Source organism: Pteropus vampyrus, unplaced genomic scaffold (assembly GCF_000151845.1).
Source record: "Pteropus vampyrus isolate Shadow unplaced genomic scaffold, Pvam_2.0 Scaffold332, whole genome shotgun sequence".
NCBI classification, from domain to species: Eukaryota; Metazoa; Chordata; class Mammalia; order Chiroptera; family Pteropodidae; genus Pteropus; species Pteropus vampyrus.
The window spans coordinates 21,239-45,963 of record NW_011889113.1 but is presented as its reverse complement, the minus strand read 5'-3'; the positions used below and the strand labels follow the sequence as shown (position 1 = coordinate 45,963).

Genomic DNA, 24,725 nt, shown 5'->3' with positions numbered 1-24,725 from the left:
TCTATATACATATGTAATATGTTCCTATGTTTAACATTCTCAAGTAGGATTATTCTGCAATGCGTATTCTTCATAACTTGCTTTATCCATGTAATATATATTATCTTAGAATTATTTTTATGTCAGTTCATGTGATAGATAGTACTTAGGTGGCTCCCAATGAATCTTGTGACTGTATCCACGTCCTTGTGCCTCTCGCTGATTCTGGGCTTGGTCATGTGATGTGTTGACCAGTGGGATGTTAGCAAACATTATACGAATAGAGGTTTCATAAGCACTTGCACATGAGAGCATATCTCCTTGCAAGGTTTCCTCTTTGAATCCAGGTGCCAGGTCACGAGGGGGCCCAAGCAGCTATGTGGAAAGGTCCATATGAAGAAGAGAGGCTCCCAGCCAACAGCTCCAGCTGAGCTCTCAGTGGAGCTTCTAGATCAGGGGTCGGCAAATTAAAGCTCACTGCCAGAATATGTACGATTCACGAGTGAAGGGTATTTTATATTTTCAAACAGTCATAAAACAACAAAGAACATATGACAGAGACTTATGTGGCCTGCAAAACCTGAATTATTTACTATCTGGTTCTTCATACAAAAAAATTTGCCAATACCAACTCTAAGTGACTATAACTGCCCAAGTGTCCGAACCAACACCATGTAAAGAACTGCCTAGTCTACCCTCAGAATAGTGAGATACAACGAATTGATATTTTAACCCATTAAGTTTTGAGCTGGTGTATTAGGGAGTAATATGCCTCTTTCAATTCTTCAATAGTTGTATAGTTTCGACCTTATCGGCATGCCATTATTTAACGAGTATTAAGTATACTCTTATTAGTAGACATTCAGATTATTATTTTTTTTTTGCTATTGCCAATAACATGTAAGTGTACATTCTTTGATATATCTTCGCATACTGAACCAAATATATCCAGAAGATAAAGTGCCGTAATCTAAACTTCTCACAAGGTATAAAAATAAAAACTTTTACTTAATAAACACTGAAAAATCATCCACCCAACTGGGAACAAGAATTCCTGTTTCCTTAGACAACTGTCAATACATAGACCTAATCATTTGTTTAACCTTTTACAAGTTCTGGAAGCAACATACATCATTGTTGTAGGAGTAGTGTTGATGTTTTATATGTCTATTGACTTTGTTTCTTTTTCTATGAACTATTTTCATATCAACTGTCTGCTTCTATAAAGTTGCTGGGGTTTATTTACTGATTTACAAAAGATATTTCTATATTGAGATAGTTTGCCCTTTGTAATGTGTTACAAATAGTTTTCCTCAGTTTTTCAGCTGTGGAAATTTTGAATAAAAGCAGCTCCAGTATTTATTTACCCAAGATAGATCTTTTAAAATGTTCATCCTCTCATCTCCAATGAATTTATAACTATGTACTTTTCTGAACATTAAAAAAAATTAGGTTTTCACACTTTGTGAACACTATTATGATTCCAATCTAACCATTATCTTATTATAAACAAACAATTAGAGGCTTAATTTCTTTAAGTTCAGTGGCCAAGGAAGCACTAAAAACTGCATAAATTATTTAAGTGCCCAATACTTATTCGGAGTTCTACATCCATCTTTGCAACCTGTTAGCCATGTGGTTTTGTCCACGTGTGTTCCCTGCTTGAGCCACAGTTTCTACATGTAGAAAAATGTAATGACCATCCCTACTTCAAAACATTTTCCCCAGATTGAGATGACATGGAAAAAGCAAACGGCGTGTGTCTGGCATTTAATAAGCATTTCGTGACACGTGTCCAGTGACATCTGCTCTATTTCCCTTTTTTCCACTAAATCTTAGAATAAGAAATTATGACATCTCTTGTGCCCAAAGGAATCAGCATGTCTATTTGCTTCACAGCACAGAAGAGGGAATAATTGCTAAAATGTCTCGCACCTTCTCATAATCCCAGGCAGACAAATAGGCTCTTTATTTACACTGGAACTGCGCTGCCGGATCCAGCTGTTGTCATTGTGAAGGGATGTTCTCTTCCTCATTTCTTGAAGAATTTGTTGTCTCTCCAACTCTGCTTCTGATGGGACTTGTTCCTTCTTGGAGCTCCTCTGTGATGAGCTACTGCTCCCAACTCGGTCTAAATATTTACTGCTTCCTAAATTAAAAACACATCAAAAGCTGAAGGATTAGCACATTAAAAAAAAAAAAAACAGATAGTGGATAAATCTCCAAATACAGTGTAGCAAATAATGTGACATTGTGCACATATGCTACCACCAATTCTCAATGAGACTGCTGCCTGGGAACATAAAGTAACAGTCTCTTATTCCTCGAAATTCTAATTCCACAGCCAGAGGCATACCACGGAGCACACTCAGGAAAACTGAGGCGGCTGCCTAAAAAAGGAAACAACCAGCATTGATTTCAACAATATTAAGTTACAAAATGCTCATCCAGCAATAGTTTCTCTTCCATTTCTCCCTTCCTTCCTAAATTAAATCAATCAAGCTCAGTTTCATTGAATGCTTACTGTGACAACTGTACAAGGGAACTTCAAGTTCTATTCTTTCAAAAAACTTAGAATCCCCCTGGAGAGAGAGCAAAGACATAAATGCATGCACCTCTAGATGACATGACCCTCTTTGTGGCATAAGTCACAGAATAAGTCATGATCGAATTGTAGGAATGAGAGCATATTCAATCACAAAAATGGCTTTTGTGAAAATGAAAAATAGCCAAGTAATCCAAATGATAACCAAGGAATGCTATCAGACTTGTTTCTAAGAAACTGACAAAGCTATAATTTGGATTTTGAATTTATGAATGACAACAAAGTCAGGTTTTATCCTGAAGGCTTTGACTCATTGGATTTGCTGATTAATTTCTGGATTGCATAAAACATCCATAACTTTAGAGCAACCTCCCCATCTTAATTTGGATTAGGAAATTTCATGTAAGGATTTGTTTTCTTTTGCTCTCCAGATTCACTGCTATGACAATTCTTTCAAAATTCATGATGTGTCTCAATTTCGTTCAGCTTCCAGTAAGCAATGAACAAGGACACCAAAGGTTTCTTATACGCATCTGTGTTTATATTTGTGCATACACATAGCTTATCAATTTGGTCATATTTTAAATAAAACATTTTCTATTTCAAAAGTATCGGATTGACATAACCAAGCTTTTCAATAAAATATTTGGTAACTTTCACCACCTGCTATCCAGTTAGTAAAGGACAGAAGATATACATAGAAAAATAACCAGATTAATACGCAAGCCACAAATATTAACAAGACTATTTCAGAGAATCATACTTGCCATGTGTTTAAGATTGGGAGAGACTATTATTACTGCAAATTAAAAATGTTTCATGGTAGATGGAAGTATTTAAACCTTAATTTTAATGATAGTTAGGGGCAAATTCAGGGGAGAGGAAACCAGAAATCCAAACAGGTAAGACCAAAGGAACCAGAACAGAACGCATGTAATAAATTGGGAACTGAGGGAGAGAACAATTTGGTTATAGTTGAGGTTTCCCAATGGGAAAAACAGCAAAATAGGCTGGAAAGTTAAACTAGGACCAGATAATGGAAGATCCCATGTGTTAAGGGAAAGGGATGATCCTAGAACCCAAAAGAAATTGTAGATTCTACAACCTTTAAATAAAAGTGATAAATCAGCTGCCTCCATACCATTCAAACCTGTAGATGTGTTGTTTGGCTCATAGAGGGTTTAAAAAAAATTTTTTTTAAATTTCTTATTAGCATTTAAAAGATAACATGAAAGTCCAGATCTCTTTTATTACTTTTTTTTTTTTTAACGACAGAAATGGTTGGTGATCACATTTTTTTATTCACCCACATGGCAGTAACAAGCTGGAGCTGAGGAGTGCGACTGTCCACTTAGACAAGCACGTCCACCAAGTTCACCTCATTCCTTACCTGCACCTTCATTCATCGATGTAACTGACTAAAACCCAGCTTATGCAAGGCCCGGTATGCAAACCTTACTTAAAATGATTGCATTTTGCTTAGCTTTTTTTTTCTTAGTTATATAATTTCAGTTACATGTAATCCTAGAAATGTACTTTATACTAACAATACCAAGTTCCAGACTGTTTTTGCTCAGTTAGTGAAATCATTTTCATTTTGGACTTTTTGACATCTTGTCATTTAAATGTACAATTTCAAGTATATGTACAATTTTTAAGTCTCCTGTTATTCTGCAGAAAACTTTTCTGTACCATTTCTTTGACTGCAAGACAAAATTTACTATACAAAGCTGTATCAGCATCACTTTGCAAAGTTTTCACATATTTCATTAGCTATTTAAAAACAATTTTAATCTCCTAGTACTCCCTCCATTATAAAGCCAAAATAAACACAAGATAGTTTTGTTTTTATACATGAATGCTAAAAATATTCAGTATTTTGATTATGAATCTTAATGAACCTGAAATATCTTGACCTTAAAAATACTGATCATAGTGTATGATAGATAGCATAAATAAGCAATTGTGCCAAAGAATTTTGAAAAAACTTCACACTTACCATTTTTATTTGTGGGGTAATCATCCAGCTCAGTAGTGGATCTGGATTTATTCCTAAAACATAGAACACAGTATACTACATATGTCTCGTTAAGAACATCCTTTATATATTTATGAAGTAAGAACACCAAAAAGGTTATTTTTTTTTTAAGTTGATTTATTTCCTATGTCTGTTGAGAGCCATATTTATTTTCATACTAAGGAATTTTTCATGTTGCATAAACTAGCAGAAAATTGTGACATCTCCAGAAGAGAGAAAAACTTGATGCTAGAAATACATAAACATGTGAAAATCTTTTCCATCTCGTATAAAGGTTAAGCCTACGATTTGACCAATTTGTGTCCTTTGACTCACTTCTAGATCTCAGTCTTATTATACAAAGCATTTGTCATCAGGTTATCTGTTCCACTTCCTTCATTTTGCCTGAGGGACAAGAAGCCAACTTTTGGGGCATTAGGGTACTACTTTGAAACAGCAACTTACTAGCATTCCAAAAAGGTACCAGAGTATACTGGCATAGGCAATTTCTGAAAATTCCCAACTTTGTAATGGTAAAATATAAGTCTGTATAGCAACATGTTGATCTCATTCTCACTCTACTAGGCACAATAACTTCAAATAATGGTAATAAAAATGAATAATAACGTATGTTATCATATATATACATATATTACATATGTATATGCATATAACACATACATGTGTATGTATACATGAAAGCATAATAATGTATCATACATAATAATATATCACAACTGTTAGCAACATTCATGAATGGTTTCATTTCTATTAAGAAAGATGACAATACTTTATTACAAGATGTCTAGACATACTCATTAACACCTCCAGGGCATGCTGTATCACAAGTGCCTAAAAGTATTTCATATTTTCCAAGATTCCTTAAGTTTCCTTTCTCTTCAATCTGATTATTTTCTCAAGGTAATGAGCTACGTAAAGGTTATTTAAATATATAAACAAATCCATAGCTTTAAAAGAGTTACCCAGAAATATTCACTACAAATAAGGTCATCCATCACTAGAAATTTTTTCTAGCTAATGTCAGCCCATTACTACTTGTATATTCCTTTTCTTTTCTCTCTCTACTCTGAGCCCTATTCAGTCACCCTGATCGCCTATACAAGTATTTTTTTATCGCAAAGGCAAACTTCTTTACCTCAAAGGCAAACTTCCTAAAAAAGAAATTTCAGCTCTGAAAACACAAATTAATAGTCATACACTAGATATTTTTAGACATATTCTGTTTAGAAGTCTTTAGTGATTTCAAAAGTGCAAAGCATTTAAAAAATTACTTAAAAACATTAAATTTAATGCTTTAGGAAATTTTAAGATATATATAACTTTTCAGATATCTGAAATCCTATCTTCATTCCCCCAAACTGACCAGTTAGTTCTAATCAAACTAAGAGAAAAGCCACAATTCTCATTTCAGATGTCCACATGTAGATTCATTTTGAGTAAGCTTATGCCATTGCTTATAACTTTTTTAAAAAAAAAAAGGTTAAGGTAGAGTGCAAAAAAATGAACGATTCTTCCCGTGTCCATGCCCCTTGCATTATGGCTCCTCCCATAGAGAAGTAGAGTTTTTCTCCCCTCTGTGAACTTGGCCTGGCCTTGTAACTTTACTTTAGATAACAGAATGTGACAGAAGCAATGATGTGCCGGTTCAGAGCTGAGACTGCAAGGGGCCCTGCATGCTTCCTCTCTTTAATGCTTTCTCGTTTCTCTGCCCAGCCACCATGTATTTGAGGCTGCACTGGTTTGCTGAATGTTGAAAGACACATGGCCCTGCTGCTCCTATTGCCCCGGCTGACAGCCAGCCAGCCAACAACCAAAAGCAGATTTGTCTAGTAACATGATGAGCCCAATCAACTAAAAACTGCCAATTGAGTTCAGCCCAAAATGCTAACTCACAAAATCAGAAGCTTAAGTTACTAAGCTGAGAGGTAGTTTTAAAGATCAAGCAGCAAGATCTCTCCGCACGGCAGAAAAGACCAAGAGCTGCAGTAATTGTGCAAAACATGTAGGCAAACCTTCAAAAATTCATTTGAAGCCAATTACTCCAACCAAATCACAATTAAATGTTCTTCACACCTGTCACTAGAATGCAACCCTGAAGATTCTTCTTCTCTCTTTGGTATGTCATAGGGATCCACAGGCCTAAAAGATGGAAAAAGTTTATGGTCAAAATAAAAAACTTTAATGTCTTCCTTGAGTTTAAGAAATGAATAACAAAATAATGTTATTCTAGCATCTTTATGAGAATGGTCTCTGAGTTGAAAACTAAACATACAGAAGTATTTCAATCGATCGCTGCAGAAAACAGACCCACTACTACAAACAGACATTTGCAGTTCATTCATTCCACAAATACATGTTTTCTGCCTGCTATGTCCCAGTGCTGTTCTAGGGCTGGGCTAATGAAACTAAAATGTAATGGCCTCATAAAACTTATATTTTAGTGGGGCAGGCAGGCCAACAGATAAGCAAATAAATGCATAATATAGAGCAGGAAAAGGCACATGGAAAGAAGGGATAGAGAAGAAGCATGTCTTTTAGACGAGGTATTTTGGAAAAGTCTGAGGTGACATTTGAGCAGAGACTTTTAAAAAATGTGTAGGACAACATGTGAGAGAAGATTCTTCCAGTCACAGGGTCTGGAAAATGCAAAAGTCCAGAGGTAGAATATGTTAGGCATTCTCAAGAAATGACAAGGAGGCCAGCAAGGCTGTCTGTAATAGACCAGGTGAGGGTAAGTTGTAGGAAGCTCTTTAGACCGAAGGGCAAAGACAGCTGATGCCAGCCTTCTAAGGCCATGGCGAGGACTTCAGATGGTTCTCTAATGGGAGAGGAAGCCATCTGGAGACATTGAGCAGGGAATAAGGTAACTGGATCAGATTTACAATGTAAAGTGTACACACCAGCTGCTTGTGTTCCCTTGTGAAGATGGTAGGGAGGAGGAAAACCAATTAGGTGCCTTTGAAGTAGGGAATGCATTCAGCTAAGCCAAGCCAACCGAAAAGTCACATGTGCCCTTAGGCCATAGGGACAGACCTTCTATACTGGTATATTTTGACTGATGTTTCTCTCTCTCTCTCTGCCTGGCGCGTCTGTTCCTCCGCACGGCGCCTTTGCTCCTCAGCCTCCGCCTGCCGCCGCTTCCGCTCCTGTTCCTCCTGATATTGCTGCTCCTTCAGTTCCCTCTCTTTCTGAAGAGTGAGTCGTTCCTGCCGCTTCTCCCTTTGGTCCTCATTCACGTCTCCCTCTTGCTGCTGTCTCTTCTCCTCTCTTCCCACTCGGGTTCCTTCCCTGTCAGAAGACTTGGACCCTTCACCCCAAGTGGTTTGCAAGGTGGCAACGGCGGGCTCTCGTGTGGTCACAGAAATGCTGTTGGAGCTTAGGACCATCAGTTCCTACATGACCAGGGAGAAAAGAAACCCATCTAAATCTATGTAGTTCTATAATTTTATAAAAATAAGTCTATATTCAATTGTAGACAGTATTTATTGTAGTTGGCCCAGGATTCTGCTTGAAATGATGTTTTATCACTAACAAAGCCACACATAGGTGACAGAGATGTAACTTAAAAGAATAGGATGCACTTAGTGTCTGTTGATAGAATTATTTAATGATATAGTGGAGAAACCAGGAGAAATGTTGAAACATCAAAGCAAAATTCTGACAAATTAGAGCTCACTGTATTTTTCAAAGAACTGCATAAGTGATTGTGAGGCAAAGGCCAAGTTAAATGTATCTTCTTCCATATTTCAGCTGATTTCACCAACAAGATAGAGAAGGAAGAACACACCAAGTTCCAAATATTACCTCATTCAAGTACTTGGAATTCTCTCTCTCAGCCTCTTGCTTAGCCTTTTGCCACTCTTCTCTTAGTTTCTCCTGCTCACGTTGATATTTTTCCTATAAGATAGCATATTAATTAATTAGTTAATTAATAGGTTAATGTTAATCTTTTTCACTAGCATTTTTAATAGCCCCACCTTTCACTTCAATCTTTAAAGACAGTGATATTATTTTACCCAATCACAGTGTAGTCCCCAAAGTAGAAAACAGCTTATATTGAATTAAATTGTAGGTATTGGGAAAGGACAGACACTCAGAATTGAACCCAAATGCACTTTTTACCATGGTGGTAATTCATTAAAGCCCCTAGAGCTAACTGTCTGGGGGACTGAATTTCTCTGCAGTAGACTGAGCGCAGAGTTTACAGAAGTAAGTCCTCACAGAGCCGATCCATCTCTCACTTATAAGAAAATCCTATGTTTATTGTAGTATTATACACAGTAGCCAAGAGTTGGAGACAACCTAAGTGACCTCCGATGGAAGACTGGATAAACAAGATGTGTACAAATATACAATGAACTATTACTCAGCCATAAGACAGCATCAATGAAATACTGCCATTTGTGACAACGTGAACAGTATCATGCTAAGCAAAATGTCAGACAGAAAAGTACAAGAGCCACATGATTTCATTCATATGTGGGATATAAAACAGAAAGCAATAACAAACAAAACAAACGAACTCATAGACACAGGCAACAGTATGGTGGTCACCAGAGGCGAAAGAGGGTGGAGGGAAGATGAAGAGGGTAAAGGGTGTCAATTAAACGATGATGGAAGGAAATGTGACTTAGGGTGGTGAACACACAATGCGATATACAGATGATGTATTATAGAACTGTATACTTGAAACGTATAAAATGTTATTGACCAAGGTCACTCCAATAAATTTAACTAAAAAGTAGTGCATAGAAAAAAAACTACAGTGCCTCACAGACTAAAACTATACACAGGGGTTAATAATGATTTTCAAAGGATTATTGGAAAGCTCTAAAATGAAAAAGTAATTGTTCTTGCATTTTAACACAAAATTATTTTTAATACAAAAAATATTTGTATTTTAATATAAAATGTGCTACCTATCAAAAGATTTGTTAATTATGAGATTATCTGCATTTAAATTTAATTTGCTTTTCAATACTGCTTGACATTGACCAGGAAAAAACAATTCAAGCAAGCGTACTTCCTCTTGGTCTATATTATTCTGCTCTACCTGCAACAGGCGGTCCTGCTCCTTCTGCCACCTCTCCTGCCGCTTTCGCTCCTCCTCTTGGTCCCACGCCCACCGACTCGGGGCACTGATAGTTGGAACTGGAAGCTAACCAATTATAAGAGAAGCAGTGCGAACAAAGAACATGTTACTTCATTAAGTCATCTACTGAAGCACTTCTGCATACATAAATTATTCATATCACTTTTGCCTAAGCTGTATCAAAGAACAGTTGGCTTTATATTTCAAAACAGGTCTTTGGAACTGGGAAAGATTGGATCGCCTTATTTATTCCAAAGGTAAATGAATACTACTTACATCAGGAACCACAGAGTCAGAGCTTCCTGTATGGCAGCACGTGGGCGAAGAGGAAAAAAAAATACAACATAAGTATTTTCATTTCTATGAAATAATTCTTCAGAAAGTTTTATCACTAGCTGTTTCTATGCCAGTATGCTAAGTGATATCATTTTTTTTTTTTAAACAGCAAGAGTAAATCCTTTTTCCTTTTTAGTTTCATCTGTTTGTTATTCATCTTCCAAATTCGGCCAGTTAAACAGAAAAAAGAAAAAAAAAAGAGATCAACGATGGATGCCAAGGACACACCCTAGTTCTAGGTACTAGAGCTAAATCAACAGTATATTCCTGAATAGGTTAGAGAGTATTTTATTAACATATTTGGTAATATCTCATAGTTCGCCTAGTTAAAAAAAAATTTCAAATGTTATAATATCTACTAAATCCAATTTCTTACTTGCCACTATTCAATTACAATGTGACCACTGTAAGTCACATTTTTCAGGTCTTTTTGATAATGAACTATTTTTCTTAAATAAGACACCACAATACACATGTGCAAGAAACATTTCCTTTTCCTCTTCTATTATTTGAACCACAAAATATTCAAACTTCAAATGTGTGACATAGTTATTTCTTTTTTTTTCACAGTGTTATTCTTATGGGCATACTGTTATTCTTTTTATACTTAGGGGGATCTACATAAGTGTATGTGTCTGTATGTAGTACAATGATTATCATGAATAAGCAAATTTCATAAAATACACTACCATACAGTATTTTTTTAAATTTTCTGACACCTCAGCTCTCAAATTATTCACTTATACAATTATATTTTTAAGAAAACTGCTTTGAGACTTAGGAAAATATTCTTTCCTAAAATAGCCTGTTAAAGAAAAATGAGTAAAAATCAGAATAAAGAAAGAAAAGGAATTGCTTTTTATTAGCCAATTTGAGCTAAGCATATCATATTGTACCAATTAAATTACCATAGAAAAATAGGAGTTTAACAAAAAATATCAAAAACACTAAGGATACTGACACAAATAGATCTTGCACATGCATAGTTGGTAAACTATTTCTATTTATGGTCAAGAGAAGCCTTAATTAACCAAAGGTAGATTACTAGGAGATTAACACAAAATACACAAGTCTGGTAAACATATTAAAAAGCAAGTTTGTAAACATTAATAATCTTAAAAGTAAGAAACAATAACATTTTAGACACCAACAGCACACTGCCCACTAACTGTGCCATTGCATCTCAAATGTTGGATATTACTTTTAAGTTCTTGATAGCGAAACACAGAGCTCGAACTCCATTTGTGAGACAGAGCATTAGGCAAACAAGAAAGGGAAGGGTATGCCACATGCAACAGGACTTCGTGAGGCAGCGCAGCCCAACTACACCAACACAGAGAATCTCAAAATGCACTTGTTTGCAGATGGAACCAAAATCGATTTACTTTTAATTTACTTCAAAGTCAACAGAGCAGTCCTATTAACACTCCAAAGCCACCATCCCAATAGCAGTAAACGATTCTGCTTTGTTATTAAGAGCATGTTTCATTACCAAAAAGTGGAGATTTTAAAAAAGTTAGCCAATTATATGTTGGTGTAATCTAATATTATGCAATTTGTAGGAAGCAGTAAGGCTTAAATGAAATTTTTCATTTCTTACTGTCACCCAGTGGAGGTGGGGGGTGCAGAGGGGGAGTGTGTGTTTAATAGCACCTTAATTTTTTAGTTAAAAAAAAAAAAAAAAAAACCTTCAGAAGAACAAAGGACACGCAAAGACCCATTACCACAGAGGTAGACCCATGAACTGTAAGAAAAGCCTGATGACCCTAGGGAAAGAATGGAAATGGGTTATGTCGCTTGGTCATAATGACAACCAAATTGAAGAGGCTTAGTGCCCAGCGCCACAGACTATCAGGAAAGAATGGAGAGTGGGAACAATTCCATGAAAGTGCATGAATTGTTAGCTTGGTGGTTTACCTTGTTCAAAAAATTGTGATCGCCTTTTTAAGTTTTTCAAAGAAATAGGTTCAGATGCTAGTTGAAAAATAAAAAAAAATAAAAAAATCAATACCATGTCATTCATTTTAATTTCTCACCACTGGAAAACTAAAAGATACTTGATATAGCTGCTTTCTAATCTATAGCAATATTATTATTTTTTTAATGACAAAACTGATAGCCATAGAAAATATGGATTATTTCAATGCACAGACACACATAGTTTTAGTAGTCTATACTATATTCAAATTAGTAAAAAGAACTAATATTTTGATTAATTAATTTTAGCAGATAAGCATCCTAGTTTCACGGAAGTACCAGCTTCTGTGCTGGATCACACAGCTTTAGGAAAATGGAAATTAAAACTTTTTGCTTAATCAAAAATCTCTTCTAGTACAAGAAAAACTGTTTGTAACTCAGAGTTTTCACAACATAGATGAGTAAAAAAGAACCTGAAAAGTAATGGGGAGGAAGACAGGAAAATAAATAATACCCAAAGGAAAATAAATTTTTTTTTAATGCTAAAATTAAACCACTTTTCTAACTAGAATATTTTGCCCGAGTTTTCAAGATCTTATAGCCACTCATTTTTAAGTAAAACAAAAGTAGTTCAGCCAGATAAGAATAAAAAGAAAACATCCTCACTTCTACAGATCTGTTGCAAGATTATGGCAAATGATAACTATACTTCAGTTCATTCATAAAATGTTAAGTGCAATTATTACTTGATAAATTTGTTTACTTATATAAACAAAACCCTCAGATGACAGGGCCTTCATATAGTCCCATAGTTACTAATGAGTTAAGTGTCTTATCAGTTTGCTTTGCCTGAGTCACTGGCAGAACAGGACCCGATGTCTTAGATTTAACGCCATGAAGAAAAATAAGTCACATTGCTTTTAAAACTCCTTTGACAAAGAATATAATATCAAACAAAATGTAGTCACTTCTAATGATCAGAATTAAATACAAAGATAAATAATCAAAGAAGAGAAAGAAATTTATAAACTTCATTTGGCTTTGATATAATGTACTATGAACTGGCAAATGCAGATTCAAAGCCACCAAACTGCTATAAAAACTCAGCCCCATTCCTGGCAGTCTAGTTTCATGGTAAAAGGAGTTTCATCTTATTTGGGTCTCTTTCTGGGCCTGTGTGGACCAGATCTTTATTTATTTTCTATGTCAAAGGAATAGCACACAGTATGTGGTAGCTAAATTATTTACAGACAACAGGAGGAGGAAGGGAGTGATAACTCCATAAAGCAAAATTTACTTAGATACTATGCCTACTTTCTCATTACAAATGGGTACTTTTGCTAACAACTATTACTGCCATTGACATTTCCCTATTAATACTAGCTGCCTCCATGCTTGTCCCTTTTACAACAATAAAGAGAGAAAGGAAACTGCACTCATCATTTTGTATTTAGCTAAGATTCCCTTTGGCAGCATACCGTAGCAAGAAGGCTGATGGCCTCCGGAAAACCAGTCTTTCTTATTTGGCTCAGGCACACAGGCACTCACTCAGAGCTCCTGGACATGCTGCCAAAGCTCTGTTTGCAGTTCCTGAACTGTTCAACACTGGAACTTAGCACCCTTCCACCTGGCTGCAATTGGATCTGCGTGCTAACCTTTTAGTTTCAACTTGCAGTGGATCAGTTTTTCTTTCGCAGATATTAATTTTTATAACAGAACTTGAGTGCTATCACTTTTCTTATACTATAAATGTTATTTATAATGGTGATGTTTACCTTTTAGTTCAAAAGTATTGCTTTCATCACGAATTCCATTTATTTCCTTGGATTCAGCATTCTGGAGAGGATAAAAATGCCAGTTAAAAACGGTCTCTCCAACTAGACTTTGGGCTTATATAATGCATTTCCCATTAATGAAAATGTCTTAGTAAGATGAGTTTTGGAAGATAGTAATGTATTCCTTATAACCTTTTACATGTAATAGAAACCTGTTTCATTATTCTTTAATATTTGTGGAAGGATTAATGACTAGCTGTAAGTATGGATGGCTTTAAGTTCAATCGGTCATTAGTTTTCCAAGAAACATGACGGGAGAAATAATCATTAGTCCATTTGGTTTATATTTATGAGTAAGCAACATAGTTATATAGGATTCTCTAACATTTATTCTCGTCTTACACAATGTAGCAGGATCTCCTTATTAGAGAAAAGGGAATATCTTAGGATAACAACAATGTATACCTAAAGGAGTCAATATGAACATTTATTTGAAAATTTAAGTATTGCTTTGATACTTAGAAAAATTTCTACATTATAATTATCATAATCAATTAATGGAATTGAGTATCTCTTAATCACATATGTAAGTCTATCCATCAAATTCACCTATGCAAGGACTGATAATGCTTCATGAGGTTTTAAATTGCACACAATGCTATACTTATTTTACCAGTAAAGACTAAAGAAAGCATTGAAAGTCATAGTGTATAATTTTATGTAATTACTACTTCACATTCACAAAAATCTGAGAGGTGGGTATAATGATGAAAGATTGGTAAGAAACGCCTGCAAAACACAAGCATGGGATCTTTTGATTTTACCATTATATAACTGATTATTACTCTATTAAATGAGTAATGCCTATGATTTTCAAAAATACATTTTACTCTCATTACTATAAATTATCTTATTCAATTATTTGTTTTTAAGTAGCATCAAAATTGTTAAAACAAAATAAATTTCTCTCTCCTTGATACACACTTCCTACAATTCTTTGCTCTAAACAAATACTCATACTTCTCAAAATACTTACAGAATTCTGAAGGCTTTCAGAGAAATCGGTTGTTATTGAGAGATTTGAAGATCTGTCTGAGTTGTAAATTCCAGAAGTTGCATCAATCCACTTTGTTTCAGGTGAACCTATAATTTTGGTAGCCATACTGGTGAGATTGAGGGTTTTATGCCGTATAAATGGCAGGGAAGGCTGGTCTTTGCCCCAATCTGATTGGCACACGAAGATCAAGAAATGAATACACATAAACGTTGAAGTGGAAAGAACAAAGTTACTGAATGGACATATACAAAATGCACATACATAAAACAGACAAACAAATCAGGTAGTGTGTGAAAGAAATAAAAAGTTTCAGGCTTTTACCAACAGACCACCTTCCGGAAGCACAAGGGTTAGATTATGTTAATAATGAAAAGACTAGCAAATTTGCTGAATCTTTCTATAAACCAAGACTGGGTAATATATTTTGATATCATAAATTAGTAGGTTTGTGGAGACTTAATGTGCTTCCCCACCTAACCTCTGTAACTAAGAAACACAATAATGGAATGTAGAAAATTTCTTGAGAATGAACAAGAACATGACCGTGTTCTCTCTTACACCAGTTAGTTATAGTGCTGTAGAAAAAGTCCAATCATAGTGTAATTCTTAATACTCAACATTATTATACGACTACCTAATGCAGATATAATTACAACAGCCTTCAAAAAAAAGGGAAAAAAAGTGAGAGATATATTTGAATTAAAGAAAAAAAAACACAATAGTATTCAGTTGATATATGCATGCAAAGTCAGTTCAGTCAATAAACAATGTAGAATTCAGTAAATTTGCTAGTGAAGTTTTCAGACAGAATGTTCAAAGAAGTATCACTGATGATTTGTCTTGACATAACCACGAAATATCTTAAAGTGAAAATTTTTTTAAAGAGTAAAATGAAAAGGAAAAAAATGTTATTGAAGCCAGCTGTTATAACCAGTTGCCAAAGACCAGTTCCCAATTTAGAAAGCCAGACATGGTGGTGAAACCAACTCACCAGACTTTCCATACCGCCTGACATCCATTACCAGGTTTCCAGTTTCTCGAGCATTAGCCATGGTTTCTTCCCACTCTTCTGTGTCCTTATGTGAAAACTTGGTGTTGTTAATAGCAATAATTTCATCATCTACTTGTAGCTGAGAAAATTCTGCTGGGCTACCTAAATAAAGCAAAGTAAACAATGCAAAATTAAAAAAAAAAAAGTTCTACAGTCATTGCTTATTTAAATTAAAGAAAAAATGACATCTTAATCTCCACTAACCATTTCTCATAATTTTTCAGGTGGAAAAGAGTCACAGAATTTCTTAAAGTTATTAAATATTTGAGTATCTATAACATACAAAGCACCAGAGACATTTTTTAAATTTATAGTATTTATCATCTTCATTAACATTTAAAGGAGAAATGCTAAGTTTATCTGTTCAAAAATTTCTTTATTAACCTCCTAAGAACAAATGAAATTTTAAATTACTTTTAAATTAAAAATGTGAAATATATTGAATTTTAATTGAGCTTCCAAATCCAAATGCACACTAGAACGAAGAAGAAAACAGGGAAACTTAAAACCGCTTAAAATTACTACTTACTGTTAACTCTTTAGAGCAGTTTTGAAATTTCAAAGAAATAAACAGAGTTAGCATAAAATTTAATGTAGCTACAATATGTAAATGAGGAACTCCTCTTAAATATCCTAGCTTTCTTTTTAATTTTAGGCCTTGTAATATTTTGCTAAGAGTTCTGGGCTTGACTTGGTGGGGGAAGGGCAATCCTTTTGTAAAAGTCCCAAAGCATCCTGAGGATTACATTGCCAAGAGATAGATCAGGATGCTCAGAAAACACCACTTTATTATACAGCCTGCATATATCTACCACAAATACAGCTGATTAGGGAAAGTTCTTTCTGAATCTTCAATTAAGTATTATTTGTTAGCATTTTCAAATATTAAGCCTAAAATTCTGACAAATAAATTCTGTAAAAGGCACAAAATTAAGACTTCAAAACTAAAATTAGTTAGGCAAGGCGAACAAACATGTGGTTTGTAACTCTAACTATTAGTCTCAGGGAAGAGGATGTGTCTCCTCACTTTATAGCTACATTTTCATACATGTTTTCTCCTATATCAAATGAAATATTTTCTGGGTTGGGAGGAGGGTATTTGAACAGCACAGGTTAATGAAAAAGAAATTTCACTAGAGCGAAATCTATGATTTACCTGCTTCAACTGATGCTACGAAGATCCCGGAAATATCCCATTTTACTGTAAACCCAAAGTCAAGACCGTTCCCAGGCGTCTGGTTTATGCTGATTCTCATATCACTGAACTGATCCTGAAAACAAACATGAAACGGTGGGATCAGGTGTCCCTGGCGCCCGTATGGAGGAAAGTCTATCCATGAAAGAAAGGAGGCTACACACAAGGAACGCTTGAAGTATTTCATGGTCAACCAGAAGCTTCATTCTTTTTCCCTTGGGTTTGGTAAAACTTTCATTTACATAAATATCACCAAATTCATTATTTGTCTGCTAAAATAAGACAAATTCATATCAACAGATGCTTTTCTTTACATTAATACTATAAATCAGTTAGCCACTGATAAAACGTAGGCTTTTGCCTACCATGTAATTAGGTCTAACTCACAGACCATTTGTTATCACTCAGGAATAAAGCTGAGTGAGAAGGGGGGTGGGGTGGAGTGTGTGTGTGTGTGTGTGTGTGTTGGAATATTATTAAGCATGAGAAAAGCGACATTCTGTCATTTGCAACAACACAAATGGACTTGAACATTTTATGCTAAGTGAGATAAGTCAGACAGAAAAAGTCAAGTGCTGTATGATGTCACTTACACGTATAATGTAAAAATGTCAAGCCAGTAAAAAAAAAAAAAAAACCCCAGTAAAATGGTGGTTACAAGGGGATGGAGTTGGGGAGATAGGATAGATGTTGTTTAAAAGTATGAACTTGCAAAGAGTAGTAAATAAGCCCTAGAGATCTAATGTACAGTATAGTGAATATAAACAATATTGTATTATAATTACCATAAAAAGAAAGGATAATTATATAATGTGATAGAAGTGCTACAATAGCAAAAATATCACAATATATAGAGGTATAAAATTAACATGTTGTACACCTTTTATTTGCATGGTGTCATATGTCAAATATACTTCAATAAAATGGCATTTTTGAAAATGCAAAAAGAAAAAGTTTAAATCACTTTATTTATTTTGAAAAATGCCACCATACTTATGAAAAACTTCCAGTACTGAACTTAGCTGAATAATTTCAAGGGGTTCATAGACACATAATTCGGCTACTAGTAGCATCCATCTAGGTAGGACTGGTTATCACCCCCTAAAGCGTATCTGAAATTTTGGCAGAGCACTTTTGCCTGTGTTCACTGCCACAGGAGGATCTAATAGTAAAGACAGGGCTGCTACAGAAGCTGCAAAATGCAGAACTATGTTATCCCTGAGGAGCCACCAGTAAGATGCCAAGAGGATCCCCAATGAGATATCATGAGCTGTAGACCACAACTTCCTTGAAGAAACATCAGCCCATAAGCCCACGAACAATAGCCTCTCGGGCAATAGATGTAATTTTATTTGTCTCCATCACTATACTACACAACAATAAATTCTAAGTTTCACAGACTTTCCTAAGCTGTTTTCCAAAACAAATGTTTTAAGTTTTACAGTACACTATGTCAGTGAAAAATTTAACTACCTTTCATCATTTACATATTTTATTTTGGGTAAGAAGCAGATATGAATTTTAATATAATGATTTCCTTGGACTAGTGTTTTAGTTCTTTGATTCACAGTCATAAAGAACTTAGACTTAACTGTTCAAAAATATATATTTTTGAAGCCATTTTATTTTCCAGAAAAAGATCTATAACCTCTCCACTTTAATTTAGCAGTTAAACTAAAACCCAGGACCAACTAGGCAATTGCTAAAGCCCTATGCTTTTTTCATCTCTAAAACAAATTTAAAATCAAAATGATGATATTCTAAGAAAAAAATTCTAATTATATAATAATTAGAAGGAAGGCACTGAACAAAAGATTGAAAACACTATGTAATATGGACACAGAACATTAGTACTATAACAATATTCACTTACTCATTTGTTCAACATTTATTGTATGTCTGTTCTGGATGTGACACAATACTTAGCAGTGTGGGAAATAAAATTGAATTAGGCATGACCCTTGCTCTTGAGAAATAATTACTGACTGAATCTTCAACAGTGGGTATGGAACTTTTTTGAAAAAAAAAAATCGTAGATAATAATATAGAAAAGATTTCATCAGAAAGCTTGTAAAGCAGTTTAAACTTGGGAACCCAGATGTAGTCAGTGAGAACATTCATTAATAATCAGCCTGAACACCAATCTTCAGAATAAAAGTCTTCTATGAACAGAAAAAATTACTGGTTAGTTCTACTCCTTAACCCCAACCACCATACACTAAATTAGAGATGACTCAATGAAAATAAGTGGTCATCTTCACCACTCTTACCTCTCTAAAAAAAATTCCAACTTAACTCAACTAAAGTACAGAATCTGTGTCTATATAAGAGCAGAGAGACAAATGATAGGTTAGATATTCCAGACACTAATTGAGGTTTTTATCTTGAAGAATAAAAGACAGAATGGAGATTTAATAAATAGTCTCAAACTATATAAAGAATACTTTGTGGAAGACAGTAAACGAGTATTATCCTTCTCTACCAAATATAGGATAAAAGAGCTTAAGCCATAGACAGAAAGTCTCACAATTTTATTAGACCAGAAAAACTGTTCCACAAAGGGTTGCTCTTACCTTGGAAATAAATCTCTACTTGAACATATTAAACAAAAGCACAGATAACCACCTCCCTGAAATAATTAAGAGAGGACATCCTCACTGTGGCTATAGTCTGGCAGACTGTTTTGTGGATCTTTGGGACTGTACGGAGGCAAAGAAAAAAGAGAACCACGTGGACAATTATAGGTCCATTTCTGTCAATAACCAGGCGACCTCAAGCATGTCACTGAGCCTGGTAGAGCTTTCTCTCATGACATTGATTTTTAAGTTTTTGTTTTTCAAAACCTTATTTTCAGATGAAAGTCTTATGCAGACCACCCTCCCCCCGCCCCCAACAAAATATATAGACTGATCGCAGTGGGTAGCTGTAGCTTCAGGTAAGGGTCTCGGAGCCCCACTGGCATGTCCTCATCCTTATGGCAGACCCTTGGGCACCTCTGTGGAATATAGGGTAATTAGATTATCCCTCAAACGTCTTGTAGGGGAACAGATCTGTAATTATAGTCAAGCATAAATTATTCAACAAAATATCACTTAGAATTTCTACTTCTATATTTTTCTCTGCAAAATGTATGCTACATGAGTATCTACAAAGGATCCATGCTTCCGAAGATGGAAGAACCGGATGAAACCATGAATATAAATTATTGGGGGGAAATCTAGATCCTTGATGACTGATAAAGAACTATCCCAAGTAGTGCAAGTTCTCCATGCCGGAAAAGGTAAAATATAGTTATCAACATATCAGCATTTAAAATAAAAATTATTTTCCTCGAGTTGTGTAAAATTTAAATAGAAGTATACACTGAAAACTATGATTTTTAAACAAAATCATGATCCGGAGTAGCAATGATAAGATTTGTTTTTATGAGATGTGGTAAATTAAGATTCTCATATCGCCGGAGATGGGAATTAAAAAACAAAAACAAAAACAAAAACAAAAAACAAAGAATCTTATGTAATAGCAAGTCATATAGCTAATCTTAAACTTTTCGAATTAGATAAATGTGTTCACTTAAGAGAAACCTATTTACATTTATAAAATTAAACAGTAAAAGTATATTCAGGCTAGAAAGTTGGAAATAACAAATATATAATCTTTAATTTTTGTACACATGGCTCTTTAGTGTATTTTTTCCAGGATCTTAAGTGAGCTTTCAAATCATGGTATGCACTGGCACTGGAGCTATTCCCTGTCACCAAAGATGCAGCCATGTCTACTTTCTCCACCTCCGCATTCCAAAGAGGCAGGGGCGCTTCCAGCCCCACTTTACTCAACCCCACTTTACTCAAGCTTATCTCTTCTTACCAAATCCATTTACGGCCCTCATCCCACCAGACAGTACCAACTATTCTTGCTTTCAGGAAACAGTCTTCCAAGTCACCCATTATCTCACTTTCTCTTGCCTTTTTCTTCCATCTGTCTGGCAATTTCTCAGTTTCATTAGCGTGTTCCTCCTCTTTTTCTACTTTCATTTTGTTGTTCTCTAGTCGGTCTCCCATCTTTTTGACTACATGCTTTCCCGAGTATCCTCCTTCACTGTTATGTCTTTAACTACTGTATAAACCCAACATATCCAAAACTAAATTCATTACTTCCTCCCCAAACCTGTTCTTCCACCTCTTGCTTTTCATAGATCGGTTAAATACATCACTATCTAACCAGATGCCTAAGTTAGAAACATCAGTTTCTTTTCCTGGGCTTCTTCCTCTTTTCTTACCCTAACTGCTCCCCACCTCGACTTCACACAAGGGTCCCCATCCCCACTCTCCCCTACACACACGCATCTGATAGTGTTATCAAGTCCACAATCCATAAATCCATTTGCAGCCACCCCATCCTTCTATTTCCCTTCAGGTTATCTTATTCTGGCCGGGGTCTCCCCTCCAAACCACCGAGGCCACTCAGCTCTCGGGCCTCCCGACCTCCTTGTCCTCCACCTTCCTCACAGCCGCCAGAGCTTTAGTTACAGAACATGCTAATTATTCTATCACACCCTGTTTTAAAATTGCTAGTAGCTCCTTACTGCCTACTGGGTAGATTTCAAACTCTACATTTCAGGAATAAATTCAGCTCTGATAAGCTTCAAACAATTTTTACCTTTCTTCAAAACAATCTTAAGAATGATTTTTATCTTTATGAGCCAGAAGGTATTTCAGTCCTTGTTGGCTCTAAAATTCTAAAGACACAGCAAAGTTAAAACGAGTCAACGTTTGGTGTTTTTACGTAAGGCAGTTCTCAAATTTGAGCATGTTGTATTTCAAAAAAATTAAGGTCAGAGCAATTACAATTGTGGCCTAATCATTTTACCAGCCTAGAGAATGTTACATGACTTTCCAATCTCAAGTATTTCATTGGTAAAAATGGGGATTATACCGCCTACTTTGCAAGGTTATTGAGAGGAATAAACGAAACATTTAAAAGGCGCCAAGGTACCTGGTTGATACCTTCATTACCTTCTATTTCCCATGGAAACAATGTTATACATCAAATATAGGCTGATTAAGCAGTTTCTGGACCAACTGAAGAAAATTCTATGTAATGCTCACATGCATAGCTCCAATAGAACTCAGTCAGCATTCAACAGATATAGATCCCAGTGCTGCGCTAACAGTGAGAAAGACAGGCTTGCTTGGTGCCTTCACAAAAAAAGTCTGCTATAGGGAAAGTGACAAGCAAGTAAAATGCATGGTAAGAAGCTGTGATGGGATAAGCCCTGGCACTATTAAAAGGGGCGTTTATCATAGCTGGGGATCAGGGAACGAACATATAAAAAGCTTCTTGCCTTCCATGTGTCTCATCCTACATCTGCATACTGCTTTAAAAAATCTAGGGCAGAGATTTCAAAACGTGAGTTTGGATGGGATATGAGAATACAGGGCTCTGATAGGACAAAATAAAACAAAAACCTGTAGGCAAGACCAATTTGAGGGAAAATCATGAAAGCCACATCAATGAGTCAGAAGAAGATGAAGAACTCTGAGAGTCAAACTCTCTCTCTGTGGTCAGAGTCACCCCGAGAATTGTCTTAGGAGCCTGAATGGCCAGGGAGGCTGGCAACGAAGCATCACAAAAAGACAAGTAGGGGAGAAAAGTGAAGAGAGAGGAATAAAAGCCCCAACTCAGCAGTGGAGATGGGAAAGAAATTCCTGAGGGCAGGTCTTAAATGCAGTCATATCCAGGTCTTCCCTTTACTCAGCCTTTACTTCTTGATGACATAAGCCATCTATTATCACAAAGCTGTGATATGCTCCTAACCAGTTTCTGCCCCCTAGACTTTCTTTCCTTAAAATAGTTTTATGTGATATCACAGTGCTTACATTCCTAAAACACCCTTTATTCTTAAAATTCCCATATTAACCTATAAGGACCTAAATTACCTGCTGGATCAAATTCATACTTCAGTCTAGAAATTGAGGCCTTAAATGCAGTTCAACTCTGTAAATACTTAACTGCCAACAATATGTAAAGGCTGTGGAGGGTATAAAGAAAACCAGTAAAGGAGACATGATGAACATATGAGACAACTCAGCAAATGAAGCTTTTGAGGGTGAAAAGTTCAGTTCTAACGAAGGGAAGATGATATTTTGGTTCCTGAAGGAGATGCTCCTCTTGGGCTTTGAAAGAACAGGAGGCCTTCAAAAGACAGAGATGGGTGAAACGAATATTTTCAAGTGGGGCAACAACAAGAACGAATATTTATGATGTGTTCAAAAATGCACAGGATGTGTTCAAGAAAGAGCAAGCCGTCTCGTGTAGCTAGATCACCTGCCTTCCCTCTCTTTCCCACAACACAGCGTTGTGTAGGCAACCTTGAGTCGGATTGCCTGGGTTCAAATCCTGACTCCACCACTCGATACCTCGTACGGCTTCAGACAAGTAACAAAACCACTTCATGCCTCAATTCCCACAACTATAAAACGATGATACAAGGATCACTGAGGACTAAGATAATGCCCTGAGACTCCTGGGTGCCGCCTGGGAAGCACTCAATAAACAGCTGTCGCAGCACTGCAAAGGGAATTGTGGACCAGTGATGAGAGATCTCTGTCTCTTTTGAGTGCTTTGGACTTTATTAACAGTCCACGGAGTATCAGTGGAGGATTCGGAACAGAGAAATTACTGAGTCCAGCCTGACATCATGCAGGCTAATCTGACGCCAGCCTTTGTAGAATGAGACTATTTACAATGCATTTGCATTGATGAGGAAAGAGCCTAAATTTCCACTGAAGCATGGAGAAAAATATAACATCGAGGGCAATTCTAGAGGAAGAAATAAAAGGACATTACCAGCAAAAGTGTAAGGAAGAGTAAGAAGATCTAAAGAACACCTATAAAACTACCAAGAAATTTAGATGTTCAGCCACACACTGTTTTTTTTATTTGTCTATTCTCTGAACTCTTAGAATTATAGTTTGGACAAGCATTTGGAGGAGTGTTGCATATGCCCTTAGCATATCAGTCATTGGCTATTTTGTGCCTTCACAATCCTTTCCACAAGTCAGTAAGCTTTTTCTCAGTGAAGAGCAAGATGATTCTACATAAGCTACTTTCCTCAAGAACACAGAAGTGAACACACCAAGCACCTCAGGGACAGGCAAGTTGCCATAAGATACACATGTATGTCCAAGAATTCCAACCACTCCACTTGCTAAATAAAGCCTAATGTTGCTTGGTAGAATACTATTTCAAATTTGGTAATAGAGGAGCAGAAATCCATTAAGGGTGAAACCTGAAACCATGCCATGTTAATTCAGGTTCTTCTGAACTGCAATAACCTGGCTCACACCCACACACCACACGAAGCCTCTTTTTCCTAATCCGTGGATGGAGCTAGTTAACTATCGTGCTGAGGGAGTTACCTCTACCTAGTGCACAAGACATAAATCTGTTTTTTTGGATTTGCTTTTTGAAAAGGTCAAGGCAAACACATGAGTCTATAAAATGAAAGATGCCTTGCTTCTGTTTGTTATTCATCCATTAAAACCTTATGCTCCCCAAATAACATAGCCTATTATTCTCATCCATTGAATCCTATGATGTAAATTATATATTTCCAACTCTTTAAAAATGAAGTAAAAAAGTAATTTACAACTAATGATTTTCACGAGCGGCACTAATTGTTTTTAGATATATGTTTATAAATACACATGGGAAAAACTGAAAGAAATAAACCTAAAA

General features: G+C 35.7%; 1 protein-coding gene across 1 annotated transcript in view; it reads right to left on the bottom strand.

The window, feature by feature from the left end:
- The window catches only part of LMO7 (LIM domain 7), a 50,119-nt gene that overhangs the window by 5,889 nt on the left and 19,505 nt on the right, over window positions 1-24,725 (bottom strand). The window contains exons 9-22 of the mRNA XM_023522120.1: window positions 24,596-24,604; window positions 20,853-21,083; window positions 16,947-17,185; window positions 15,731-15,892; window positions 14,719-14,825; window positions 13,683-13,743; window positions 11,908-11,964; window positions 9,931-9,956; window positions 9,616-9,720; window positions 8,367-8,459; window positions 7,596-7,954; window positions 6,636-6,701; window positions 4,524-4,576; window positions 1,915-2,128 (exon numbers count right to left, since the gene is read on the bottom strand). Coding sequence (XP_023377888.1) covers window positions 1,915-2,128; window positions 4,524-4,576; window positions 6,636-6,701; window positions 7,596-7,954; window positions 8,367-8,459; window positions 9,616-9,720; window positions 9,931-9,956; window positions 11,908-11,964; window positions 13,683-13,743; window positions 14,719-14,825; window positions 15,731-15,892; window positions 16,947-17,185; window positions 20,853-21,083; window positions 24,596-24,604 — 1,782 coding nt within the window. The remainder of the gene's footprint in view (window positions 1-1,914; window positions 2,129-4,523; window positions 4,577-6,635; window positions 6,702-7,595; window positions 7,955-8,366; window positions 8,460-9,615; window positions 9,721-9,930; window positions 9,957-11,907; window positions 11,965-13,682; window positions 13,744-14,718; window positions 14,826-15,730; window positions 15,893-16,946; window positions 17,186-20,852; window positions 21,084-24,595; window positions 24,605-24,725) is intronic.